Source organism: Bufo gargarizans, chromosome 1 (assembly GCF_014858855.1).
Source record: "Bufo gargarizans isolate SCDJY-AF-19 chromosome 1, ASM1485885v1, whole genome shotgun sequence".
Lineage (NCBI taxonomy): Eukaryota > Metazoa > Chordata > Amphibia > Anura > Bufonidae > Bufo > Bufo gargarizans.
Window position 1 is genome coordinate 733,337,850 of NC_058080.1, and position 15,362 is coordinate 733,353,211.

Below are 15,362 nucleotides of genomic sequence, written 5' to 3' on the forward strand. Positions count from 1 at the left end.
CAATATAATAAACATTGGAGGCGTAGTGCGCCCCCCCCACACCCCAGTTTGATAAACATTGGTGGCGCAGTGCGCCCCCCCAATATAAGAAACATTGGTGGCGCAGTGTGCACCCCCCCCCCCAACACCCCAGTATAATAAACATTGGTGGTGCAGTGTGCCCCCCCTCAATATAATAAACATTGGTGGCGCAGTGGGCAGTGCCAATGAGGGTTAAAAAAAATAAAATAAATTAACTCACCTCCTCCAATTGATCGTCTCCTGTTCTTTCTTCATGACCTGTCAAAGGACCTGTGGTGACATCACTGTGCTCATCACATGATACATCACATGATACATCACCATGGTAATGGACCATGTGATGAGCTCAGTGACATCACCACAGGTCCTGAAGCAAGAACAGGAGACCGGCAGCTACTTGATCAACTGGAGGAGGTGAGTTAATTTTTTACAATTATTCTTTAACCCTCATTGGCACTTCCCACTGTGTTTCTTATACTGGGGTGTTGGGGGGGGGGGGGCACACTGTGCCACCAATGTTTCTTATACTGGGGTGTTGGGGGGGGGGCACACTGTGCCACCAATGTTTCTTATACTGGGGTGTTGGGGGGGGGCACACTGTGCCACCAATGTTTCTTATACTGGGGTGTTGGGGGGGGGGGGGCACACTGTGCCATCAATGTTTCTTATACTGGGGTGTTGGGGGGGGGGGCGCACTGTACAGGGAGTCTAAGAAAGAATCGAATGAGTCACTAACTAAGTCGGATCTTTAGTTCTTTTCACCTGTGACTCATTCGATTCTTTCTCCCTGTACTTGTCAGTGACTCAGAGCTGCTAGTGCTCGCCTTGCCTCAGCTCTGATTGGTTGATTAATTGGTGGGCGGGGAGGGGAGGGGCTGGCAGAAGCAGCTTCCACTCTAGGATCAGATTACGCTCCTCCCAGCCCCTCCCCTCCCTGCTGCCAGCGTCTCTGCTGTTGTCTGTGTGCGGTGACCGAGCTGACTGAGACTGAGGAGAACATCGGCGGCGGCAGAGAACTATCAGCTCCTGTGCCCGCCGCTGTTCTACTGCAGAGCTGCTGCGGAGGGTCTTGTCGCCATTTGTAAATTCTAAGTCGCATTGGTGACCATTTTGGTCGCCATCTGGAGCCCTGGACCTGATGGGATATGCAGAGACTTGAATGATTGGATTGGCTAGAAGGTGGCCTAAGGAACATAACTGCCAACAGGCGTTGAAAATATAGACATTAGTAATCCGAAGCACGTGCGTACATAAAACACTAACCACTGCAAACAATAAAACGTAAACATGAAATTGAAACAGAGATGGGAGAAAAACAAGAGCCTGAGGCGATACAAGTTCGCTAGGAGAAGTCTCTTATTGTGACAAACAAATGAACAGCTTGTGAAAACATAGCAGGAAACTTACTCCTATCGGCCACTGACCTCCGCTGAGGAGCTGGTTGGTGAACTGGGGCAGGAGACCAATCTGAGTGAATACAGACCAGAAGTAACAGGAGACCAGTCTGAGTGAATATGAACCAGGATTAAAGAACCAGAGCGGTGGGTGCAGACTGCCCCGGTGAGACTATTGAGTAAAATCATGACGTAGCAATGAACAGGAGAATGCAGCTTTGAGTGGGAGCAGAGTACAACATGATGTAACAACAAATGGGTGAATGGAGCTTTGGATGCGAGTGGTACCTAAAAAAACATGGTATGGGCGCAGCTCCGAGTATGAGTAGCGCATGAAAAGCATGGTATAAAGCAGACGTATGAATGCAATTTGACAGTGAGCAGAGTATTGACGTGATGCGAAAGCAGACACGTGAACGCAGCTCTAGTAGTGAATGGAGTATGGACAAGATGTAAAAGCGGACATGCGGGCGCAGCTTTGGATGTCAACGAAATATTAACTTGATGTGACAGCAGACATGGAAAGCGGCTTTGGTGAGTGGGGTATACGACCTGGTGTAGCAGGAGAAGTGTGAACACAATTCTGGATATAAGCAGAGCATGAAATTTGGTATAACAGCAGCTCTGGTTGTGAACGGAGCATAACATAGATGTAACAGCTACATGAATGCAGTTCTTGAAATGGGCCTGGAAAGAACCTGTAGTAGTATAGGACGTGTGAACGCAGCTCTGGGTGCGAGTAGAGTAAACCCGATATACCGATAGAGTGGGGTATGGCAGACACTTATTCTAACAACAAAACATGACATAGCGTAGTATCAGCGGCAGCTGAACCTGACGGTCCAGTTGTCACCCAACATTTAGCTTATCCTGGGCGATCCAGGTAACAAGACAAATGACATAGCCAGTATATGCAGTAGCTGAACCTGGGCGATCCAGGTGACATGCAACATGTAACTCGGCCTGGGCGATCCAGGTAACACACAACATGTAACTCGGCCTGGACGATCCAGGTAACACACAACATGTAACTCGGCCTGGACGATCCAGGTAACACACAACATGTAACTCGGCCTGGACGATCCAGGTAACACACAACATGTAACTCGGCCTGGGCGATCCAGGTAACACACAACATGTAACTCGGCCTGGGCGATCCAGGTAACACACAACATGTAACTCGGCCTGGGCGATCCAGGTGACATACAACATGTAACTCGGCCTGGACGATCCAGGTGACACACAACATGTAACTCGGCCTGGGCGATACAGGTAACACATAACATGTAACTCGGCCTGGGCGATCCAGGTAACACACAACATGTAACTCGGCCTGGGCGATCCAGGTAACACACAACATGTAACTCGGCCTGGGCGATCCAGGTAACACACAACATGTAACTCGGCCTGGGCGATCCAGGTAACACACAACATGTAACTCGGCCTGGGCGATCCAGGTAACACATAACATGTAACTCGGCCTGGGCGATCCAAGTGACACATAACATGTAACTCGGCCTGGGCGATCCAGGTGACACACAACATGTAACTCGGCCTGTGCGATCCAGGTAACACACAACATGTAACTCGGCCTGGGCGATCCAGGTAACACACAACATGTAACTCGGCCTGGACGATCCAGGTAACACACAACATGTAACTCGGCCTGTGCGATCCAGGTGACATACAACATGTAACTCGGCCTGGGCAATCCAGGTAACAAGACAAAAATAGTATCAGCCGTGGCTGAACCTGGACAGACAAGGTAACATGCGGCCTGTGCACCTGAGAACACGCCTGTGAGTGAGGCTGTGCCTCGTATATGAAGAGCCTCCGCCCCCCCCACAAATGCAGGCTGACTAATCAGCCTTACCAACTTGTTACTAACAGCTCAGGTTCTTAGCGCGGCCTCCTGCTTCATAGTTGGGGCCTTTGATTGCACCTAACATGCCCGCAGTATGATCAAAGAGGCGTCTGCAGTCAGCCCTAAGAGCCTACAAAGGACCCCAGGGCTGTTTGTCCAGGTAGCTCACTGTGAGACCTCATGCACGCGACTGTATGTATTTTGCGGTCCGAAAAAAATACAGATGACGTACGTGTGCATTCCGTATTTGTGGCACAGAGCAGCCGGCCCCTGATAGAACAGGACTATCCTTGTCTGTAATGCAGACAATAATAGGACATGTTCTATTTTTTGGCGGAACGGAAATACGGACATACGGAAACAGAATGCACACGGAGTAACTTCCGTTTTCTTTTGCGGACCCATTGAAATGAATGGTTCTGGATACGGTCCGCAAAAAAAACAGAACGGACACAGAAAGAATATACGTTTATGTGCATGAGCCCTTAGGACACTAATCCTGCCCAAAAAGCAGCCTGTGTCATAGAGACATCAGGAGGCATTTACAGTGACCCACGGTTTGTGACTTTTTAAATGCTACTGCTCCTAAAGTGGTGTTTCTATACTGGCCTCGCCACTTTCTAAAAAGGAGGACTGGTGGGCAGTGATGGCCAGTTTGCCACAAATGCGAGCTGCCATCTTAACTCACAAGTCCGGCGATATACAGGTAAGTCCTTACCCGTGCCTGTACGTGAGCCGGTCTGAAATGAAATGCGGTCTACGGGTGCAGGCAGTTCGGAGAACAGCCCGATGAAGGCCACTGGCGGCTGTTCTCGGAACTGCCTGCTCCTGTAGACCGCATTTAACTTCAGACCGGCTCGTGCACAGGCACAGATAAGGGCTCACCTCTGCCTCGCCGTACTTGTGAGTTAAGACGGCAGCTCACATGTGTTTGCGGGCGAACACGGCGAACTGGCCATCACTGCTGGTGGGGGCAGGAAAGGGAATAGTGTGGCCGGAGCTATCAGTAGCGGTACAATCACTGGCATAAATGACAACCTAAATCTAATCAACCTACAAGCTGGAGTAGATTTAACTACAGGCCCACAGACGGCCAGAAGGTGCGCCATATTTATCATGAGGCCTGCACCCTATCATAAATTAAGTGCATCCTCTGGTGACAAAGGATATGAAAGTACTCACAGGAGTATACTAGCACATTATACCAGTAAGTCTGAAGGTATAACATAGTAATCTTATAATGGGATTTAGAAAATAAATCTGCAAAAAACAACAAAAATTATTTAGTATAAAATGCATTTTATTGTGCACACATTAAATAAAAACTATACATATTAGGTATCCGCACAACTGTAACAACCTGAAGAACTCATTTATCAGCTTAATTACTGTGAAACATGAACAGCATAACAAAAAAGACCAAACAAAAAAAAAAGGTCAGTCACGTAAATGAAGAGAAAAAAAAAAAACATCATGGCAGCTGAAATGCAAAGGGCAAAATAAAATAAAAACTTGCCGGTCATTAAAGCTTTTTCAGCCCTGGTCATTAAGGGGTTAATCCAGTGCTCAGTTTCGGAGTTAAAATCAGACGTTACTGGTACAGGCATTAATAGCTAATCAGAAGAGTGGGGCGCAGCCTATCAGTGTGGACTGGTGTTAGCGCCAAACCCAGCACCGGATCGAATGGGAGTCACCCTTTATGTCATCCATAAATCCCAGTAACTAGAAATGCCCGATACTGAAGAAAGGTGACAGATGAGAGGTCCGTGCAGACAGACGGGGGTCCACACGTCACACACTGCAGTGAGAATTGTTACGTGCCGTACGTTTCCTCTGTGGATTGTGGAAAATCTTATTAACAATATTTCTCTATTTCTTCTTAGAAGTCAAAGTGACCAAGAAAAGTGTGACCCCGAGCAGCATCATCCTGAGCATTGTGTGCACCCCAGACCGGTGCGGGGACATCTGGACATCTCCTCTATACACCTGTGTGCTACATGGAGCATTCTATAAAGAATGTAAATATAGTGCTGGAGACGTGACCTTCTCCGACCTGGATCCATTCACACAATATACAATCCCAGTATACCACACTGGTCAGTCATGGCTGCTTCTACAGACGTTATATATCACAACTCCTGAATCAGGTGAGACTCCGCTGTACAATATACCGGCAATGTCCTCCTCCATAGGTCATCTCACAAGAGATCAGGAGGAACTGGACAATCATCAGATCCCAGGACTCACCAGCCTCTGGCTATAATGTGCAGGGCTGTGGGGGGATGGGGGTGATAACCCTTGTGTACTCAGCCTGGGATGATGAAAGTGATATATTCTGCTGCATACAGATAGGGGGATGATGGGAGTGCTATATCCTGCTGACAATTTTAGACCAACAATAAGCAGAGGACACCCTGCATGGCAAGTGGGCACCACAAGGGGCGGCACCTGGGAAACAGTAAATAGGGGCGACACTAAACCAATAATGCAACCTACCAAAAAATAGTGCACAAGCCCAAATCTCTGAAAATATGTACATTATTAATGCATCATTAAAATGAGACATTACAAGAAGAACGCTTACCCCAAGGGAATATACAGTCAGGTCCATAAATATTGGGACATCAAAACAATTCTAACATTTTTTACGCTATACACCACCACAATGGATTTGAAATGAAACTAAAGAAAAACTATGGGGGGCAGTATACTAGATAAAATATCACTTTTAATAATTAATAGGAGATAAAAAACGGCCCCTACAGACAAACTACAAGTAAGACATGTACAAACATGTACACACACACAAGCTGGTACAGAAAAAAGACCAGTTGGGTACAAATATGGGTAGTGGGCTGGACCAATGGTGGCAGACCGGGTACAACTGTGTCAATTAAGATCAGCTAGCCCTATTGCCTCCCTACTTGTCCTGGTCCGCCCTACAAAATGTGTCCACGGGACGGGGTCCAAAAAAGCCCCACAAGGGGTGGCCCCGACTGGAACTCTCTTCCTGTATAAGTGACCCTATTGAGGCCCTGACACAGGGAAAACACAAACCGTCCAAAAGGACAGAAAACACACAATAAATGAAAAAGTAACCCCACCAACAGATATATCCCCTAAGAGGGGGATAGGGTGACGGTTATACTTATGTGTCCCGACGCGTTTCTTCGCAGGATGCCCCAGGATTCATCAGGGGACACGGGGCAATTACTGCAGGCAGAGTATTTTTGTATGGCAGCGGTCTGCGTATGGCTCTAAGTCCACCATCAAGCTATGACCCAGGGTGGTGGTGTCCGCAGTAATGTGAGGGATTTACATCCAGATCAGGTGACCGGTGCAGGAATTACAGCAGTTGCATCTGTGCCTCCCACTTGTTAAGGAACCAAAAGTAATGGGACAGAATAATAATCATAAATCAAACTTTCACTTTTTAATACTTGGTTGCAAATCCTTTGCCGTCAATTACAGCCTGAAGTCTGGAACGCATAGACACCACCAGATGCTGGTTCCATCCCTGGTGATGCTCTGCCCGGCCTCTACTGCAACTGTCTTCAGTTCCTGCTTGTTCTTGGGGCATTTTCCCTTCAGTTTTGTCTTCAGCAAGTAAAATGCTCAATCGGATTCAGGTCCGGGGATTGACTCGGCCATTGCAGAACATTCCACTTCTTTCCCTTAAACTCTTTGGTTGCTTTTGCAGGATGCTTTGGGTCATTGTCCATCTGCACTGTGAAGCGCCGTCCAATGAGTTCTGAAGCATTGGGCTGAATATGAGCAGATAATATTGCCCGAAACACTTCAGAATTCATCCTGCGGCTTTTGTCAGCAGTCACATCATTAATAAACACAAGAGAAGCAGTTCCATGGGCAGCCATACATGCCCACGCCATGACACTACCACCACCATGCTTCACTGATGAGGTGGTATGCTTAGGATCATGAGCAGCTCCTTTCCTTCTCCATACTCTTCTCTTCCCATCACTCTGGTACAAGTTGATCTTGGTCTTATCTGTCTATAGGATGTTGTTCCAGAACTGTGAAGGCTTTTTTAGATGTCGTTTGGCAAACTCTAATCTGACCTTCCTGTTTTTGAGGCTCACCAATGGTTTCCATCTTGTGGTGAACCCTCTGTATTCACTCTGGTGAAGTCTTCTCCTGATTGTTGACTTTGACACACATACACCTACCTCCTGGAGAGTGTTCTTGATCTGGCCAACTGTTGTGAAGGGTGTTTTCTTCACCAGGGAAAGAATTCTTCATCCACCACAGTTGTTTTCCGTGGTCTTCCGGGTCTTTTGGTGTTGCTGAGCTCACCGATGCGTTCCTTCTTTTTAAGAATGTTCCAAACAGTTGTTTAGGCCAGGCCTAATGTTTTTGCTATCTCTCTGATGGGTTAGTTTTGTTTTTTCAGCCTAATGATGGCTTCACTGATAGTGACCGCTCTTTGGATCTCATCTTGAGAGTTGACAGCAACAGATTCCAAATGCAGATAGCAGACTGGAAATGACCTCTGGACCTTTTATCTGCTCATTGTAATTGGGATAATGAGGGAATAACATAGAGCCAAAAATTTTTGAATTGTGTCGATGTCCCAATATTTATAGACCTGACTGTATCTTCAAAAGTGACACAAGATTATACAATATATCATCAGGTACATCATTTACATGCAAGTTATATATGGATGGGACCGTAACAACCCCATCAGTTCCGAAACCCTTGTGAAAGATAAACATAATATCAATGAAAGTGAATTTAAACAGTATCAACGCACGTGCACAAAATGTACATATGTAATCCATGTAAGGGATCTATCATCTGAAGTGCATATAGACAGCATCAACCATATATATGTAGACTTTATAAGGTTACTATTCAAGATACTTAAATGAGAATGATGGTGATGTGCTCACACTATTACATATGGCCCAAATCACAATGGTGCCGAACTGCGGTAGGTAAGTGTCCATCTACAGCCAGCACTAAAGTGCACAGCCATATAAACCAATAGTGGACATGAACTCACACGATATTCATGTAGGAAAGTATGAGAAAAAGAGCCCACCCATACAAAGCCCTGAATCCAAAGGGGAACGCGTCCAGCCCATCTTGCTGTCATAGCTGGGAGATAATGAGAGTGACTTATCCTGCTGAGTTGGGGGATGATGGGAGTAATGTGCAGAGCTGTGGGATCTGTAAATTCACGTCCCACCATTATTTTCTATAGCCCGCTTCTAATTTACTCTGATTACCCCACTTATCTCCAGCTCCAGCAGCTCCAGACATTGTGCGGACGCCCAGCATGGAGGACGGTACAATAGCCTGGACGCGGTCTAATGCACAGGGGAACATCACTGGCTTTCAGGTGAGACATTTTACAGAAATGTCAGGTTAATCATGGAGGCAGACTCTTTAGCTCCTAAAATCAGGCACTTGTTGACCTTAAAGAGGTTGTCCCTTGAAAAATATTCTACATTTTTTAAATCAGCCCCTGGATCTGAATGATTTTGTAACTGCATGTAATTTAAGATTGATTACAGCCACTGAGCCTTTCAATAAAACGTATCTGTATAGCACCACCTGCTGTACTTTTATAGAACAGATTCTTACGGACGCGGCGATACCCAATATGTCTACTTTTTTTATTTATTTTAGTCTTACAAAATAATATTTTTGAAAAAATGTTTTGTTTGTTTTAGTGTCTCAAGTCTGAGAACCATATATTTTTTTTTTCGATTGTCAGTGGCTAAATGGAATTAAAATTGGGAAAGGGGATTATACATTTTGTACTCCATGGAAGTGTGGTACTCCCTGAAGCAACCGTCAATGCAGAGGCCCGGATGATTGGGGTAAATGTCACACTGAGTAGTGGTGTCCTTCTGTATCCCCCTCCTGTGACACACTCTGACACACAGTTACCGAGGTACTCCAGCCTGCTCTTTCCCAGTCAGAAAAGATCAGGGCCTTGAGGACTGCCTCATAGAACTGGAGGAATTTCTCTGTGTTGCCAGCGCTCCGGGACAGCACAAAATTGTATAAGGCAACCTGTACCAAGTAGACTGCAACTTTTTTGTACCATGCCCGGGTTTTGCGCATGGCGTTATATGGCGTGAGGACTTGATCAGAGAGATCAACTCCTCCCATATACCGATTGTAGTCGACAAAACAATCGGGCTTGAGGACCGTTGCCGCGGTACCTCGCACAGGGACAGGGGTGATGCCGTTACCGTGAATTGTGGACAGTACAAGGACATCCCTCTTGTCCTTTATATCTGACCAGCAACAGGTTTCCACTGGTAAGGGCACGGGTCTTACCCCTGGGGATAGGTACCTGGAGGGGGTGGGTAGGGAGGCCGCGTTGATTTTTCCGCACGTTCCCACAAGCGGACGTGGATCTGGCAGCGAGGGACTGGAACAAGGGGATACTAGTATAAAAGTTATCCATGTACAGGTGGTAACCTTTATCTAGCAGTGGGTGCATAAGGTCCCACACAAGTTTCCCACTAACACCCAGAGTGGGGGGACATTCTGGGGGTGGAATCTCGCACACATGAAACTTGTAAGTGTACCCTGAGGTACTCTCACAAAGTTTGCACAGCTTCACGACATACCTCGCCCGCTTAGAGGAAACATACTGGCGGAAAATGAGTCTCCCCTTGAAAGCAATGAGAGACTCATCAACTGCGACCTCCCTTCCAGGTACATAGGCCTCCAAAAATTTGGCCCAAAAGTGATCGATGACCGGCCTGATTTTGTACAGGCGGTCATAGGCAGGATTACCTTGGGTGGGACATGCTGCATTATCTGCATAATGCAGGCATTTCCGGATGGCCTCAAACCGGGTACGTGTCATGGCCGTACTGTAAAGTGGGGTCTGGTAGAGGATGTCCCTACTCCAGTAATGCCTGACACTGGATTTTTTGACTAGGCCCATGTGCAGCACGAGGCCCCAAAACGTCCACATCTCGGCTGCACTGACCGGAGTCCAGCCACTGGCCCTAGCCAAAAAGGAGCCCGGGTGTTGAGCAACGAACTGTTGGGCGTACAGGTTCGTTTGCTCCACCATCAGATTCACAAATGTTCACTGAAAAAAAGACAAAAATAGTCATATTCAATAAAGCCCACTGTGGGAATCTGGATTCCTGCGTGGCCAACAAAATCAGGAATCACAGGCTCAAAATGCTCTGGGGTACACCATGCAAGTTCACCCGGTAGGGGGCTTCGGTGGACTTAACTGATGGGCCGGAAAACTAGTACGAGCCCCAGAGCTGCTCGTACTAGTGTGGGCCACAGGGTCCCTGGCATGGCGGTCCCCTTGCTCTGCCTGGCCGCCGCCTTGGGGGCTCATCATCATCGCTAGATGATGAGGAGGACGCGGATGACAAGAGGAAAATGATGATTACACTTACCGGTAATCGGATTTTCCAGACCCTACGACAGCACCATAGAGAGAGGGATCCACCCCCAGGGACAGGAAACCTACAGAAATAAAAGGGTGGAGCCTCTCTTCCCATTCAGTGGATTACAGAGCAAGAGAGGGACTCCCACACCATTAATCATTCCGAGCTGAACAGCATATAAATCGCATAAACAATACAGATCTTGAGAAAGAATTTTAGGGAGGGACCACCGCTTGCAAAACCTTTCTACCAAAGGAAAGATCAGAGGAAGAGTGCAGATCCAAACGGTAGTGACGGAAAAAAGTAGAGGGAGAAGACCACGTGGCCGCCTTACAAATTTGTTCAATAGAAGCCCCCGACCTTTCCGCCCAAGAAGTGGAAACTGCGCAAGTAGAGTTTGCCTTCACCGAGACTGGAGGAGACAGGCCCTCCTCCAGGTAAGATTGTATAATGCCTAGTCTAAGCCACCTAGACAGGGTACTTTTGGTAGCCTTCTTCCCTTTATTCGATCCTGAAAAGAGAATGAATAAAGCAGAAGACTTTCTCCATTCTTCCGTAATTTTAAGATACTGCATTAAGCATCTCCGTACATCTAGGGTATGAAATGTCACCTCTCCAGAATTTTTTGGATGGTCACAAAAGGAAGGAAGAATAATCTCTTGGGACCTATGGAATTTAGATGACACTTTGGGTAAAAAGGCCGGATCAGGTAGAATAATCACTCTATCCTCCAGAATTGTAGTGAAAGGGGGATTGATTGAAATGGCCTGTAACTCGCTTATCCTTCTAGCAGTAGTGAGGGCCACTAACAAAACGAGCTTGAAAGTAAGAAGCTTTATGCTCACAGAATCAATAGGTTCAAAGGGTGCTTTGGTTAAGGAATTAAGCACGATGTTAAGATCCCACGGGGGAACTCTAGGGGATAAGACTGGCGTCATCCTATCTACCGCTTTAAAGAATCTAGTAATCCATGGATTGGAGGCAAAGTTCTGCTCGAATAGAACTGACAGGGCAGAGACCTGTACCTTAAGAGTACTCTTAGCAAGACCTAATGAAAGGCCTTTCTGTAAAAATTCCAGAACCTGGGAAATAGGGACAGACAAGGGTAAATGCCCTGGGTTGAGATTACCGAATTCAATAAATTTCTTCCAAGTTCTAGCGTAGACAGAAACAGTAACAGGTTTTCTGCTCTTAAGCAAAGTCATGATGAGCTCCTGGGAGAAACCTTTTTTGATCAATAAGTTCCGCTCAAATTCCATGCAGTCAGATGGAGACCACTGACTGCCTGATGAAAAACTGGACCTTGGGACAACAGATCCGGCAGGTCTGGCAGAATCCAGGGGTCTGAGATTGACATCGTCCGGAGCAGAGTGAACACTGCCCTCTTGGGCCAAAAGAGGGAAATGAGGATGACCCTTGCCCTGTCCTTCCTGATCTTTTTTAGGACTGCTGGGATCAATTGGAAGGGGGGGAAAGCATATGCTAGGGGGAAGTCCCACTTCATGAGAAAAGCATCCACCCCATAGGGGGATTCTCTTGGATTTAGGGAACAAAAGACTTCCATTTTTTTGTTCTGGCTTGTACTGAAGAGATCTATCCTGGAAAATACTGAGGTGTTGAGGGACCATTCTCCTTGCTTTAATGAATGTCTGCTGAGAAAATCTGCGTGAACATTCTCCTTCCCCTTTATGTGGAGGGCCAATACGTGGTTTCTCTAGCATCAATAATTTTTCTGCTTCCCACCGTAGGGACACCGACCTTGTCCCCCTCTGGTCTGGTGGTTCACATATGCCACAGTCGCCTGATTGTCCCAAAAAATCCTCACGTGGCCTGTGCCTCGTAGTGGCAGAGAAGCTTTCACGGCTAATATTACAGCTACCAATTCTTTCCGGTTGGAAGAGAATGATTTTTGGACTGGGGACCATAGATCCTGAAAATTGTATTGTCGAACGTGGGCACCCCACCCCAAGGGCTCGCATCCGATTTTTTAGACACCTTAGAGATGGCTACATCAATTTTAGGAGCTTTCCCCCAAGAGGAAAAAGCCGCTACTTTCCTGCCTGGCTTCCTCCATTCTCTCTGAATTAAGGACATAATGCTGCTATGTACGGGAAAACAACGACCCTTTCTTTCCTGTAACCCCGCAAACAAAGAGTCTGCTACAGATTTATCATCTTTAACATCCTCAATGTTCATGGTAGATCTTTCAGTAGTTTGTCTGTATCTTCTGAAGGAAAAAAGATGTTAGACATAGACTCGTCTTTAGATGAGGAACCAGACGCGGACGACCCTGGTGGTGTGTCACTGTCGTCTGATGAGAGGTCATGAGATAGGCAAGATCTGCACTTTTATCCTTAACAGATGTTTTTGCCCTCTTGCCTGACTTAAGGGAATTTTTAACCTCCGTCTTAATGAGTGATCTAATGTTTTTCAATAAAGATGGTGATTCGTCCGAAATGGTCTTATCGATGCATATTTGGCACAATTTCTTCCCATAAGAAGAAGATAGAGAAGTTCTGCACAGCGCACACGCCTTGTTTTTTCTTTTTGCCAGCATTTTCTTTGGTTTAGGGTGGAAAAAAGAGAGCACAAGGCGTAATTTTAATAAAAAAATTGGCAATTAACTGAGCCACTTACCCCCTGAAGATCGAAGAACTACCAGGATGGGATTCACTTCACCCTCAGCAGATTCCTGTCTTCTTTCTTCCTCCATTTGTATACCAGATGGAGGAGGTAGGGAGTCTATACACTTTTAGAAAACAGAAAGGCGGTATAGTTAATCTATTTGGCCCATATTTTTTGTTACCCATGTAACAACTCCCAGGAGGCTCCTACATGTGGATATAGATAAGCACAGGCCGTCCTGTATAGCTCACAGACTGGTCAGGCTTGCCTCCCTTAAATACAAAAAACGGCGTCCATTCCTGCTGCTTTAGAGGTGCGTCATATCCGGTATCTCCAACCGGAAGTCCCATATGCGTTCCACGCCTCGATGGAGCTGGAGGGGAAACCGGAAGTGCGTCATACCCTCCGCGCGTACCGGAAGTGACCGCCCACGTGTCCAGAAGCGCTAACGCTGCTCCAGTCGACTCCAAGTGGCAGAGCCTTGCGTTCAAGGATACCACATCCAGCCGCACAACTGGCGTTTCTCATGGGGCAGAGCTCTCCCTGAGAGTTACCCACATGGCTGCCGCAAGATACGGAGGGCCCCTGGAGCACCTCAGCATCCTAGGGTCCTGTCAGCCTGCCCAGCAGCGCGATGGACCCCCGCAGCAACCGACGGCCCTCTAGGAAACTCTTATAAAGCAAGAAAGACCGCCGGTAAGACCTAAAATAAAAACTGTAGGTCTCCCACTCCAGGAACAGGAAACCACTGAATGGGAGGAGAGGCTCCACCCTTTTATTTCTGTAGGTTTCCTGTCTCTGGGGGTGGATCCCTCTCTCTATGGTGCTGTCGTGGGGGAGGGGAAAAGTAGGGTCATCCTCGTCCTCACTGGGACTCTCGGATTCAGGGGCAAGCCGGGCGTATGCCTCCTCGGCCGAGAACGTCTGGCGGGCCATAGGGTGTGTGCGTATGTGTGCGTGCATGGAAAACTTTATTCAGTGTGCGTGTGTGTGGAGGACGGGTGTTCACGTACTTACCCTAAACCTAACAGAAAAAAAAAAAAAAGAATTAAAAAAATTTGAAAATCCCAAAAAGTGTAAAAAAAATTAAGATTCAAACACACTGATCAGCGGTACGAAGATGATCAGCGGTACGAAGCTGATCAGCGGTGGGGTGGGCGATGCGCTAACAGTGGCCGGACGCTAAGAGTGCCAGCCACAGTCAGCGCATGCAAAAATAAAAAACACTTGCGCCCCAAAAAAGTGTGTGTGGGGGCGGGGGAAAGCTGCAGCTGTGGGCCCCAAACACCCGATCCGGTGCTACAACACATAAAAAAAAAACTCTCCCTCAATATCCCTGCCTAATCTACCTCTCCCTACCTCTCCAAAATACACTGATTTGTGCCTGACCTGTATGACCGGGGAGAGGAGCTCCGGCAATTAAAAATTGCCCCTGAGCCCACCCACGTTCCCAGCCGACCAATCAGCAGCGATCCTGAGAGGTAATCACTGGGGGGCAGGGTCTGGGCTTTTAAATCCTCGGTTGTTCTAGGTAAAGAATTCCGGACCAATCAGCTGGCCATGAAGCTGATTGATAGATACAGCCTCCAATGGGCGGGTGCCTAAACTTACGTGGCATCCGTACGTCCTCTGACGTCACCATCCTGGGTCGCAGGTAAATCACTGCATCTATACTCGTCCATGCTGTCATCACGAGTGCTCCGCTCGACACTTCCTAGTCGGCGCCTGAATGTGTCGTCTACCAATAGGCTTCTGCGCCTGCGCATTAAAACTATGCGCTCGGCTTGTCGATCCAGTGCGCGTGCGTCTGCACTTAGTGACTCTTCTCTTCTTTACTTTTAATTGCGCATGCGTCCGCACTTAGAAAACCCGCCGTGGATATCCTCCTAAGTGCAGACGCACGCGCACTGGATCGACAGGCCGAGCACATAGTTTTAATGCGCAGGCGCAGAAGCCCATTGGTAGATGACACATTCAGGAGCCGACTAGGAAGTGTCGAGCGGCGCACTCGTGATGACAGCATGGACGAGTATAGATGCAGTGATTTACCTGCAACGT

At 47.3% G+C, this 15,362-nt stretch overlaps 1 protein-coding gene across 9 annotated transcripts in view; it reads left to right on the forward strand.

The window, feature by feature from the left end:
- LOC122924889 (receptor-type tyrosine-protein phosphatase F-like) overlaps positions 1-15,362 on the forward strand; it is a 245,091-nt gene that overhangs the window by 105,540 nt on the left and 124,189 nt on the right. For all 9 annotated transcript variants that reach the window (XM_044276418.1, XM_044276424.1, XM_044276422.1 and 6 more), the window contains 2 exons: positions 5,163-5,426; positions 8,547-8,644. In XM_044276418.1, the coding sequence (XP_044132353.1) occupies positions 5,163-5,426; positions 8,547-8,644 (362 nt within the window). The remainder of the gene's footprint in view (positions 1-5,162; positions 5,427-8,546; positions 8,645-15,362) is intronic.